General features: G+C 29.8%; 1 protein-coding gene across 1 annotated transcript in view; it reads left to right on the top strand.

Moving 5' to 3' along the window:
• The window catches only part of LOC142327515 (uncharacterized), a 156,420-nt gene that overhangs the window by 128,822 nt on the left and 12,844 nt on the right, over positions 1-14,754 (top strand). The window contains exons 4-5 of the mRNA XM_075370641.1: positions 3,043-3,176; positions 9,408-9,651. Of these exons, the coding sequence (XP_075226756.1) occupies positions 3,043-3,176; positions 9,408-9,651 (378 nt within the window). The remainder of the gene's footprint in view (positions 1-3,042; positions 3,177-9,407; positions 9,652-14,754) is intronic.

The following is a 14,754-nucleotide window of genomic DNA, read 5'->3' as shown; positions in this document are numbered from 1 at the left end:
TTTTACTCTAAATTCTTCTTAAAATTCATTTAATGTAGACGTAATTTATAAATTTTTGTTCGTTTATGTTTGCACATTTATATATGCACATTTTTTTTTTAAATTCATGATTTTTTAAGAGTATTAACATTGTGAATTATTCGTCTCATTAAGTTGGTTAAATTTCCTTATTAGTAATCTATGTTGATTACATCCTATCTGGCCTATATATTATCGTTTTAATAGATAAAATACGTGTACGGATACCCTAAACATTTTTCTGTACATAGAATAAATAAAATATACATAGTCCTTACATTTAATTGTATTTTAATCCTTAATAAAATTTTAATTCTAGTAGGATTTCTTGATTGCCGTAATCAACAAATCTTCTTTGCTAAATCAGTTGATTTGTTGATGTGTTTTTTGATTTTGTTTATTCTAAAAAAGGTGTTATTGCTTTTGATAAAAACTAAGAAGCTTTAAAGCTTAGATATATTTTGGATGAGTTAAAATTAACTTTTATTTATGTTTAGAACATTTTTGATAACAGATTTACAACATTACAAATAAATTTGAAAATAAATTAACATAAATTTGATGACTTTCTAAAAATATCAACGTTAAACTGTTAAGTATTAACTGCATGAGCTTCCGAGGCTCTTCGTTAGAGAAACTTCCAGTAGTGACTGAGAAAAATTTAGAAAAAGTATAAAAAATACAACAAGGTTTTTGATGATAAAATAAATATATTATCTATATGTAGTTAAAACTGTATATACATGATTCAGAAAAATTTATTTTGGAATAATTTGGAATTCTGGAAAAATTTAATTTTGAAAATCCGAAAATTAAATTCAGATTTACTTCAATCGATTTTTTCTTATATTTAAATTTTTTTTTTAATTTTTATACCGTTGCAAAAATATTTATATTACCGTTTTTGGTTTTTTATTACTACTAAAAACTATTGTACTTAATTTATCGTTACTATTTACCGTTTTAATTCTTTCTGATTACATTTTATTAGAATTCTTCAACTAAAATTTGTTGTTTATAAATTTTTAACCGAGTTCAAATAAGGAAGTTTATGTATCGACCTGTATATATTTTTTATGTTTATTCGAGCTTAACATTTTTCCTATTAATACGATTAAAATAAATCTTATTGCAATCGACGTAGCTGCTTTTTCCAGTGGTACTATAATGTTGATAAAAATATTTAGAGACAAAATATCGGAGAAAAAAAATCGGGAGAAACTGGAGACGTTGATCTTCTGCGTGCTGGTAATTGTCGTACTGATTTTGGGTAACTCATTTTATTGATAGGAACTATTTGAAAATTAGGGGCTGTTCAGTATTCACAACTAACCACACTGATGGAAAGGCACATGGGGGTACTGCGGTTGTGGTAAGAAATGGCATTCCTTACGTTCGAGAGGAAGTTGAACATGTGCTTGATCTTGTTAATAGCCCGTTATGATAATAACGGGCAGCTTATGGTTTATGGTTTGGCAGTTTGGTGTTCAAGTTTATTGTTTCTTGGCTGTTCTATATAAAGTTGTTATTTATTTTGTTGTTTTAATGTTAATGTTGATTGGACATTCGAATGGACATTCAAAGACGCTATCAAATGTTATATTATTTATGTTAACACTATTGTATGTTAGTTATGGTATGCTATTGCTTTTGCATTACTCGAGGATTATCATTGGGTGGTCCTCTTAAACGTGATGGTCAATGATACGACTTGCTTATAGCTAGCTTCATTACAGAAGCTGACCGTAAGTAATAAAGGAATTCAGAAAAACAAAATAATAATGCCTATTAAATTACATACACACGTTTTTAAAAGTACATAAAATTTTATTTCAATAATAACTTGTGATTACTTTCATATTTTTAAAAAATTATGACTGAATTTTATTTATTGTAATTTTTTTTTATAATCACGAGTTAATAATTATTAATAAATCAACATATTTAATTTAAAAAAAAATAAATTAAAAAAAAAGATTTGAATTCTGATTCGAACCGATGTGTCTTCCCATTGGGATGTCTTCCCATATTTCATTAATTAAACATTTTTTTGGCTATAACTCTGGAACTAATGAAAATAAGTACCACTTATGATATATCGTTGAAAAGCTCTCAATGAGAGCTTATTACTGCAGTTAAGAAAAAGTCGAAAATCCAAAGTTTTTAGATTTAGGGCTGTTTTAGACACTTTTGGTCCAGCCGTTTACAATCATAAAGAGAGGTGCACAAATAGAAGTTACAACAGTTCTAAATCCTAAATTTCAACATCATACGGCTAATCGTTTGTAGTTACTTGAGATACGTACGTACGTACAGACGTTACGCCGAAACTAGTCAAAATGGATATTTCCGTTGAAATTTAGAAACCTAAATTTTTTCTATTGCAATACTTCCTTTACTTCGTACAAGGAAGTAAAAATAAAAATCTTTTCACGTCTTCTCCAATTCAAAAGGTGGACATAATAGTATTGCTTAAGTATAAATTAATACTTAAATGTCTGAGACTATTTTAACTTTTATTGAAAACTATATATTTCACCAAATAACTTTTTATTCAATAAATTAATGACAGAACTATTTAATCATAAATATAAACTCTTCATTATATTATAAATTATAATAAAAATATCTAATATAATATCTAAAATTATTAAAAATATAACTGGTGTGAAATACCAACACACATACATGTACAATATACATACGTAAATCGAAATCACGAACATTCGTTGAATAGATAAACGACCAATATTTCTGATTCAGTTTTATTCAGTTGGTTTGTGAAGTGATATTGTACATGTGGTTCACCAATATGGAATATACTGATAATTAAAACCCAACAATTAATGATAAAATATTGAACGAGAATGTATCAACACTAAGCTTCAAACTCAGATTGTGCAAAGGGTAACTCATTATTTTATTTTAGTAAATTTATTATAAAAAAATAAATATTATTACTAAACTACTGATTATATAAGAAATTTAATGTAATCTATTAACAAGATAAATTTTTTTTTTCAGCTTATCCAGAATGGGGTCCAGTAATCACAGATGTTGCCGAAAAATATTCCGTTGGTCAAACTATTACAGCTAACTGTAGCGTAGCACCATCATATCCAAGTCCTACACTCTCATGGGAAATCAACGGAAGGCCGGTTAGTAAATAAATCAATAATAATTAAATATCTTTATAATTTTTTTCGAAAAAAAAAATAAAAACAATATTTTAATTCTTAGATGCACGGACAGTTGAATGAAAACATATTTTTCTGCTGGGTAAATTTTTCCTAAGATTCGATTCCAGGCATACTTTTATCATATAAGATTTTTTATCAGATAAGAATTTTAAATAAATGGTATTTAAAATTAAAAGATAAGAAAAAACTTTGTAATATAATCTATTAATTTATACAGTAACAACAAGCTTACGCCCCCTTTCAGTAACCGATGGATGATAAATGAATCTTATAATGCGTGAAAACGCCATACTTGACTGGGATTCAAACCCGGGACCTCCAGATAAAAAGCCGCCGAGATGCTATCACTCCGAAATGGAGATCAGCATAGTAGAAATGATTTAGGAGAAATTGTTTATCAGTTTTTCAATTGGTTAAATTACATGATTTTTACTTTCCCAGCTAGCATTATAGCAGAGCAATAGATGAAGAAGGGAAACTATTGTAATCGGTCCAATTTGGGCATATGCAATTTTCACCGGATCTTGACGTTTTGACATTTAAGCTAAACAAAAAAAAATGGATGGAAATTTTCCGGATGATCGTATGCACGTATGTGTATGAATTCGGTTTTACCTCTGAATCACCTTACATCTCCAGAACTACTGGATCGATTTTGACCAAACTTGGTCATATTACTTATATGTACGGGGCATGGATGCCATTAAATTTTTAATTTAAAAGGTCAAGTGGTGAGGTTGTATGTCAAGGTCTCAGCATCTCGATATTTCGCCTAAAAAAAATTTTGCCAATAAATATTTTTTTTTGTAAAATCGCACCCCATCCCCAAAAAAATGCTTTAATCTTGTGGTTAAGTAGGTATACTGCATCAGTAGTACCTCCTGTCACTACAAGAAGCGCTAATGTAGCACTGACGTACAGTTGTTGTAGTTTTAAAGTTTTAAAGCATTAAAAAGTAACTCGTCTCGCTGAGTTTTGAACTCGATCGTCCGTTTAACTTGGTAACTATTGTGGAAATTAAATACATTATGCTCGCGCGCGGTTTACTAAGAATAATTGAATTAAAGAAATAAAAAATATTATATTTAAATAAAATGATAAATATTTTAAATTAAATTATGTGTGCGTAAGCCGTGCATCAGAAAAAAACCGTGTGACGGGAAAGTCCTATAACTGAATTGTCAGCTTTTTTTAAAATAAAATTACAATTTCTTACTTTGCTTACAAAATATCATAATTAAGAATTGCTCAATTTAATTTAAGAGGCATGTTGTTATCTAGATATTCAAAATTTCACAAATATCCAGCACAGATTTTAGGTAAAACTAGTATTAATTCTGAAATTCATCCTGATTAAAAAAAAACAAAAAAAAAACACAATACACAAAAAAGTGTAACGTATTTTACTGAATAAATTAAAAACATTATAATGTACAGTAAGTGTACTTTTCACTCGATCATTTAATTGAACAGTACAGAATTCCTTTAATTTTTTATCCACAATGAATTGTGTGCTAAAAATTTCGTTGTTAGAGAATAATATATTATTCATTCAAATGGAGTGGTTTTGTAAAGTTTTGATCAGTAAAAAAATCTTCCTGCTTGAAAATGATTCAGTTAATAAAAAAAAAATCTGATGCAATAAAACATTTGATAAATTTAAAGTATACGGTGTACGGTATACTGTAGATAAAAATTTTGTGGTTTTAGTTTAGTTGTGGGGAAATACACTGGTGAATTTAAATTACTTCCTCAGATATTTATTTTTTTACCTGAAAGAATTTGAGGAGAACATCACAAACAAATATAAGATCGTGTGCAATATGTATAAAATTAGTGTGTTGCATCCAACCATTTTGATATTTACTCAGTCGATTCTAACGAGTAGGTTAATTTAATAAGATTACATAAGAATAATCTTAGTGATCTGATTATTTATTTTTAGCGTTTTTGATGTAAATATATCATTTGATGATAATTTGATTAATATTGTTAACATTATTTTATTGTTATTATTGATAAAATTAAATTTAAAAGGCTATTTTTTTCTAATAAGTTTGCCAGTGTAACTACTCTTAATATTAGCGTCAATATTTTCATTAAATTAGTAAAATAAAAATAATTATTAATCAAAATAATATTACAGTACCGCTAATTCAAAATAAAAATCTATATTTATTATTTAAGAATAAGAAAACAAAAATTTAGAAAAAAAATGTAAATTATTATTTTTTTGCAGATTTACTTGTTATTTACCTCTAATTGATTATTTTATTAACAAAAAAATATAAAATAAAAACGATAGCAGTTGTGTGCAAGAAGTAATAAAACCAAACCTTTTCGTTTCCGACGCCTTCACAATTTCACAAAAAGAAAATAACTGATTTTCAGAGTCCAACGCACAACATACTTTCAATTAACGAGTAAATTCAACACACAAGGATCAAGTTTTAACTCACCAGTGTGACTCACTGCATAAGTTCATATGAAAAATACACTACTACACAGTCAAATAACCTCAAATTGTGTTATGTTGTCTGTTGTCGATTTTAAGTTGAGCGTTACTCAAGAACGACTCGATCAATCTTTATCAAATTTTCACATGCTCAACTTCACGTACTCTACTACAGCATATCTAAATTTCAACGAAATTGATCTTGCAATTTTGGAGATCTTGAACTATAGATTTTATACATAGTCCTATATATATATATATATATATATATATATATATATAGGTTGTATTACCAAGTTCTGCCTGGACCATTATAACCTATAATGGAAAAGGGTTATATAAACATATATCCTAAACTGCTTCTTTTGCGAGTTACAGATAGTGAAAGATTTTGCTGGGATGTCAACTACCCGGTGAATTAAATTCGGTCTGAAATTTTTTTTTAGTTCAGGAGAAAAATTAGCGATTTTTAGTGATTTTTTTCTATAGGTATTGACCTGAAAAATCAAATAAATAAGTCACTGCAGAATCGAATCTGCAGTAGTTTTTGAGAAATCTAGAGTAAACAGCAATAAATTAGACTAAAAACCCTGTTTTTTAAGTTTGACATATAACACAAAAATTTTAAACAAAACTTGTAGAGAATTTAATTTTGAAAAAAATGGTGAATAAAACTAATAATAATAATGAATAAAATCATGAAAAATTATAAAATTCGAATTTTATTTAGAAACAGTACATTACTACATTTGGCAATAAAGTACTAATTTAAAGTAAACAAAAACCAAATATTGTTTTGGTGATATGAAAAATTTCTAAGAATAAAATTTACTGTTTAAAATTGGTAATAATAAATTTAAAAAAAAAAACTGGAAATTACGCAACAATTGTAAAATAAAAATTACTCATATAATATTTTTTTTTTTAATGACAGATATAGAAAAATTTATTTGAAAAATGATTGTTTCAAGGCTGGCAATAAGATAAAAACAGTTTATCATCAATGTGCAATACTGTATTAGTCTTTAAATCATTCTTTAAGGTACATTAAGTATATCGAGTACTATGAATGTGGTGTCGTTAGCGAAGATTTTCTGTGAATTTTAGTTTGAACGTGATCGGTATGCCATTGAAGTAATGCCATACTTATTTATAACAGAGGAATATGGTGATATTCATTTTGGGTATGTGTAATTCTACAGCTGCTGCAGTAGAATATACAAGTACATTATGTTTTCCCAAAACAATTAACGCGACTTTTCACAATCTTCGGGAAACAGGTTCACTACGTAATATGCGTACCAGCTATGAACGATCTATCCATCATGATGCTGTTAATGATGAAATTATTATTAATGCCGTTCAGAGCAGTCCAGGCGACCGCAAATGACGTCTTTCTAAACGGATCGGAGTTCCGCATTTGATGGTTTGGAGAAATCTTAAACAAATCAAGTTTTATCTTTGTCATAAACAGCTAGGAGACGGTCCACTTCGCTTGGAGTTCTGCAACTGGTGTAATACAAATCGATAACTCTATAAGTGTATTTTGTTTAAATTTCACTCCATAGGGTGTCAAGAACTTATGTAACGAGCACACACGAACAGATGTAAATCCTCATGAAACGGTGGAAGGCAATTTTCAACACTGATTTAGATCAATGTATGGTTCACAATCAGCAGTTTCGACCGTTCATAGTACCTGGCCGCTTAAATGCTGAGGTCTACATGCATTATCTTCAAGAAGATTACTCATACAGAAGAATACACTCACTTAAATCATAATTTCTTTGAGAAATGGGTCGGTCGTGGAGGATCACATTCCTGGCAACCAAGATCGCCTGATCTACCAACTTTAGATTTTTGCATCTGGGGATGGATGAAAAATATTGTATACAGTACAAAAATACATTCTTATGAGGAATTAAATCTACGCATTATGGAAGCGGCTGAGAAACTTAAGGACAACCCTAAAGATTAAAAAAGAACAAAAAATCTGTACAGAAGCGTACCAAAAAAGTGTTGAAAATGACGGGCTCATTTTTGAACATTTACTATAAATTGGTACGTACAATGTACTTTGGTCTAGAGCGACTGCTTCTAAATAAAATTCGAATTTTCCTAACTTATCTTTGTTTATTCAGTTTATCTTACAGAAATCTTTTCAGAATTAAAATCTCTACAAGTTTTGTTTGAAAGTTTTATGTGTTTATGACCCATTTAACAAAGTTATTGTACTTCAAACATAAAAAGTATAGTTTTTCTCCCTATTTATTGGTGTTCATTCCAGATTTCTCATAAAGTACTTCAGATACTGTTCCTAGACCTATTTTATTCGATTTCTCAGATCGATAAATATAATAAACCACTTATTCTGGTCTTTAATTAACGTCCTAAAAATTTCAGTACGACCTCATTTCACCGGACTAGCTGAAATCCGAGGGAAATCTTTCACTAGCTGACACTCGCACTTTAGGAAATTTTTTTACATGTACTTTTTCCATTATTTTCACTAGTAGAATAAGTTATGAATGTCTCGGAAGAACTATATTTATTAAAGGAATTACATTTATTTATTTTCGTACTCCTCATACCCCAAAACAAAAAGAAAATCCATTTGAACCGCCCAATTCCACTGTGGAACCGAAAATAATACCGAACTTTCTTTCAGAAAAGTCCATAAAAATATAAAACTAAACATCAATTAAATATTATATTTTAAATTGAAAAAGAGTAGACATCTATGATTAAATTAAAAATAAGAAAAGAAAAAGATTGGTAAATGTGTAAGAAACGTCAAAGTATTAAACTGGCTTAAGATAGATATTCTCCGTCTATGAATATATTAATCATAACTGAATTGTGCTCCCGTACTGACGAATTTGTCAAATTAAAGTCACATTAATATAGCTGTTTCAATCAAAATCGTAACTGATCGTAGGTGTTTCACTTTAGTGAAACAATGGTTGGTAAAACTACTAAACTGACATAAATATCACATAAACACACCATAGCAAAACTGGCTACTAAGTCAATAATTCTGATTGTATACCAACTGTCATCGCCTACGTAAAATCTTTTATAAATAATTTCTTCCAAATTTAAAGTATTTAAAAAAAGAATTTTAAAATACGTTATTGGCTTATAATTCAGTATTCCCAGATTTGATTTCCAGCCTCAAATTATTACTACGATAAAAAAGTGCCAATTTCTGTAGCGAAGTAGTAGCGTCTCGGTCTTTCATACGGAAACCTCGGGTTCGAACCCGGTCAGGTGGAATTTTTTCACACGATAATATTCCAAGTTGTGTTGTAAATTAATGAATTATTTCATCAATCAAAAAAAGGAAATTAAAGTGTAGTAGGCGTTAATTATGCTGCGACAAATATATGAATAAATATATAGTATTATTAGTATGTTTTGTGGAAAACTTCTTGATCGAAAGCAATGATATTATTATAGCTAATTAATGGGATTTAGACAAAAAGAAGTAGATCGTATGTTGATTTTGTGTTATATTTTCACACCACAGTTGACTGAGTTGCTTGAACGAGTTAAGGAATTTACAAAAATCGGAAAAATAGTCAAGATTATTCAATGTCCTAGGTATTCATAATGTTCTGTGTGGCACTATGAGAGAGACTAATACAAATAAAAATCTTTCCAATTACTGTATTTATTAAAAAAATAAAATTTACACGATTCATGTATACAAATTCAATAATATTGTTAAACAGGTGGATTCATGGGATGTATCTGATAAAGAAGTTCCTGGCCCAGGCAAACTATCTTCACGGAGATCTACTCTACAATTTATAGCAGAGGATCAACATTTCGAAGGAAGTAATCAGGCTTTGAATATTCGATGTAGAGCAAAACTGGGTACGTTAACAAGTTCTACTTTGGAAACAACATTCACTTCAACACTTGCTCAGAGTCCAGACTCACTGGAGAGTGCACTTCAGAGGTACCGTAATACAGGTAATTAAACAAATTAGTATATTATTTGTAATAGATTTAATTAAACAAGTAGGTATTTATTATCGAGATAAGCACTCTACATGTATTAAAGTTCATATAAATAGAACAGTTTAAGTAGTTTGTTTATGTATACAAAATCTAGACACGATAAATGATAACTAAACAGTAAATAGGGTGCTATAAAATAGTATTTTAGTTATGAATTCAATGAAATTCAAGAAAAAAACAACATAACTTTAGTGAAGGGCGCCTCTTTTAATTTCCCTTATAATAACTAATAAATAAATAATACTATATATTCCACTTGATCAATCTATTCCCAACAATTTTTATTCAATTATTTGAATTATAAATAGTATTTTTACAATTTTACTTTCTATAAAAAACTGTAACTAATAGTAGTGACGGCAATAAAATTAGAATAATAAATGTTACACTTGAAAGTATCTTTTAAAATAACTATTCATTAAAACTACGAGAGGAAACTGTAACAATCACTTAACATTTGTTATTGATTGCTGTTAAGAAAACAAGTCATCGGCGAGTTCAATTCAGATAACTGTAAGCTACATAGATTATGCTAATGGTAAATATTATTAATATAACGTTAATATTTTCAAATATCACCATGCCCGTGATACAATTAATGAATGGTTTTTATTACTAAATGAAATTTTCTTACTGATGAAATTAACAAATCATTAATTTTTATTTATCAAGATAGTTATTTCCCACTGAAATAGTAATTAACTAATAAAATAAATAATAAGAATGTTTATCACTACCGTAAGAATTATCACTTACTTTTAACAGATACTTTAAAATTGTGAATATTTGTATCACAGTAAGGAATTAAGAAATAATGAAGAAAAAACAATGAAGGTTAAAATTTCGTACGTTCAAGAATGTAACGTTAGCTGAAATCAGTTTCAGAAGTAATATTTTTTAGCGATTAATTTTATTTATATATTATATATTTTATAATATATTATATAACGTGGCGACATATATTATTTATATCGATGTCTAGCAATTAATTTTATTTCGCACGTAAGAGTGCTTTAAAAAAAATATAATAATCTAAGCAAGGAAATATTAGGTGACGTTGATTTAAATCGTAGCTTGTAACAGTTATTCTTGAAATATAGATGTTAACTGTTAAAGAATTTGCCATACAACACCCAGATTGGATGAAAATAATAATAATATATTGTCAGCCTTATACATATACACGCTTTTTTTCTTTTTTTTATCCCCCCCTGGAGAATAACCAGTAACGAAACATTTACACAGCTCCAGGGGGTGCCATTGCTTCAAACTACCTAGTCGGGATCTAATGTTCTCCCAAGATAGCCGAGATTCGATCTTTATTTTGTACGCTAGGCTTCTAATAAGGGATCCCAAAGGGATCCTCCACTGGGACTCCAGTATTATTTTACTCCCTATTCTGAAGACAAAAGCGAGTTCCCGTCCAATCACCGAGAATGGGACACCTAAGCGGCCCACCTCTCCTGGACGGGGCTGTCCCAACCCTAGACACACCACAACTTATTTTTTTTAGCTGCCTCTACAGCCACGGCCCCATAAGTGAATGTTCACTGGAATTGCATAGTAAACATTTAGCTTACGTTGGACAGTCTTTACGGAGATGCCCTTCAACCCCACAATTAAAACAATGCCGGCTTTTTTCGGGGCCGCTGCCCCGGGCAGGTACTATGCCCGGTGCCCTATGTGCCCTATGCTCCAGCACCGATAGCATCGTTCCTCGGCGGGCCTCTCGAGACCCAACAAGACACCCGCCCAACACGAATTTGGCCAACCTTATTACTGCTCTGTTGGCAGAGCAGTTCCTGCCAACGGTGGGCGCGACCCCCACCGTCGCCACCTTGGTTTTCCCATACGATGGCCGCAGGGAGAGAACATCAATTGTGACCGAATTCCTAGCAGTCTACCTCATTTCACGTATCAATTCCTTCTCCGAGGTGAACGACTGTTATAAACAGATGGACACGTCGAACGCACCTACCATCTGTGACTGCAACCTCTTCCACCTTTTCCAGTATTTGTTGTCTCCACTTGACAGCTACGTCACCTGTGTCCTGGACTCTTATATGGAGGTCCTCTCCCTGGTCACTATGTGCCGACAGAATGTTGGCCTCTCCCGGTGTCACGGTATCCCTTCCTATCCGTAGAAGATCCGCGTACGACCGTCCCACCGCCTTCACCACGACTGTCGCGGTTGGGGCTCCCAACAGCTTCCAACCGGCTTGTACACACACACACACACACACACACACACACACACACACACACACACACACACACACACACACATACACACACACAATCTGGAATCTATTATTGAAAGAGGTGATTACAAGATCTACTGGAACCGTCAGATAGAACGATAGTGCACAATAGACCAGACATTGTGTACATGGATAAGACTAAAACAACTTGTGTTTATTGTCGATAATGCTGTCCCGTTGTCCATGAATCTTAACAAAAAGAAGAGAAAAAAGTGGTAAAAATATACGCTATTGGCAGATGAGATCAACAATATGTGGCCCACAAACAGTGTCATTATAGTTCCGATAATAATTGGAGCAGCGGGAAATTCCAAAGAGTCTCAAAAAACACCTTGAGCGATGGTGGGATAATAAAATTGTTGCAGAAGATTATAATATTGGAGGCAATGAATATAGGCGGGTGATCAGCAGACAATACTGATAACACAGCCATATTTCTTGCAGTGCTACTGCCGAAATGTGTCTTTCCAGTCAACCTTTACTCTCACTAACAAAAAACAGATAATAATAATAATAATTAGAAATATTATTGAAGAGTTGGGAATATTATAACAGAAAGATAATAAATTGGATTAAGTAATTATTAAAGACAATTTTTTTTATATTCAAAATACCATTTAAAAAATTAACAAAACATTGTATGTAAAAAATCAATGACGAAGAATATTGCGTTATAAGTAAAAGTTATAAGAAAGGGATAGAGGAAATTTATAAAAAAATAGTTCAATTAATTTTAAATTACATAAATAAAACAAGGACCGAAATATAAAAAAAAAAAATAAGAAAAATATTGAAGTCATCATTACACACACACAGAAATGCCTAAAAACACACAAAAAAACAATTAATAATAATAAACTATTCGATACTACTTTATTAGTATAATTTAATGATTCTCAAAATTTTTCACCCACCGCCCACATTGAGAATCAAATGGTTTCTAGCACCCACAAAATTTTTATATTAACCATCTGTTAAAAATAATAATTCAAATTGCTGTTATTGTTTTTAAACTTGACATATGCTGTTTCTGAATATTTTTATTAAAATTGCTTTCAAAAAAATTACAATTGTGTCTACATAGTTATATATCAACGATAGTGATAGAATATTGAATATAACAATACAGTAATTGAAACAAAGTTTTCAATTGAGAAATTACACTTACACTAATTTACATATTTATTTGTATCAATTCATTGCTTATACCGGGAGATATCCAGCATTAAAGATAAAACTTACCTTTTCTCTTTAAAGTTGGATATTTCAGTTCAGAAAAATGGTAGAGATACACACAAAAAAAGAAATTAAAGCCAAAGTCTTAAGCTATTAAACGATTTTAATGGAGCTTACTGAAAAAATTTCATTTCCACCATGCGCTCCATTAAACACGATGAAAAACTTTCAAATGTTTAAAACTTTTCTTCTGACTGATTTTTTTTTTTTTTAATTTGATGATTTTTTAAATCAAGTTAAGTCAAAAAGTAGAGTATTTAATCTTTAATTAATTTTTTTATCCGTTTCTCCAAGCCTCTTGGTTTCAAAGTTAAAGTAATTTGAATCATTCTTCATCACAAAATATAGGTGTCCCTTTAATTATTTTTACTAGTGTAGTAGGTATTTAATTTTAGTTTGAAATATCGGAAAACACAATTTTTGTCTTTTTTTTTAATCGGCCATCGCCTTCCTAGATCGCCTGAACGGCCCCAATTTTCTGTAGGCGTTCTACCGCCCCCCCCTGAAGGCCGCCAGTGCCCACAAGGGGACGTTATCGCCTACTTTGCGAACGAACAGCATAAACCAGTCTAGATAAGCTAGACAGATTATTAAGTAAAAATTATCTAATTTCAATAACAGTTTTTTTCTAATTCTGATAAAATTATTTTTGTGAATAAAAAGTTTTGCAAAAAAAATTTCCATTAGTAAATTACAAGCTAATAGCTGTTAGTTAATTCCATTACATTTTAAAATTTTGTAATCTTCGATCTGAATAAAATATTGTAGTTAATGAATTAGCGAATCAGTACACAAATTAATTAAATTAAAGTTCTTTATTAATTTAAATAATACGCTTTAAATAAAATAATTATAATAACAATAGTAAAATTTATAATCTACAAAAGGAATTAAATTTTGATGAGAGTAAGGCATTCATGAATGAATTAAAACGTGGGAAAGAAGAACAATTAAAATGTTCTCTAACGAATGAATAGAATCGGTTTTAAATGACTACTACATAATAATAGAAACGTATCTAAATTGCCTAACTAGTCTGACTGTGCTTTCTATATTTTAAATTATACCAGAAAACAGTTAAAGCTAAACTCTCTTCACTAACTAATGTACTTTTAAACTGTTCACTTCTCAGTTCAATATAATTACATTTTATGTAGTGCAAAAGTTAAGTGAATTGGGACATTTTCCCCAAGTTATAATAATTTTATTACTTTGATACTTTTCAGAGCTGTATAAAATTATCAACAAATATTTTTAATAATAATATAATCGTTTTATAGTATCAATTGCTAATTACTGAAACATAAGCAAATACTGTTAAAATTTATTCAATAAATTAAAAAATTTATTCAATAAAAAATATAAAACTTTTGAAAATTTAGAAACCACAATCCGAAAAAGAAGATTAAATTTTATTCGAATGGATTCAGATAGATAGAAGAAGTAAAATCTTTTGTAAAATTTGGAAATATAAAATACTGCTCTTCACACATAAATCGAGTAAAGGAAGACCTAAAAAAGCAAATATAGGAATAAAATATTGTTAAGATAAGAAAAA

This window comes from Lycorma delicatula, chromosome 7, assembly GCF_047948215.1.
Source record: "Lycorma delicatula isolate Av1 chromosome 7, ASM4794821v1, whole genome shotgun sequence".
NCBI lineage: Eukaryota > Metazoa > Arthropoda > Insecta > Hemiptera > Fulgoridae > Lycorma > Lycorma delicatula.
This window is presented reverse-complemented; position numbering and strand designations above follow the sequence as displayed.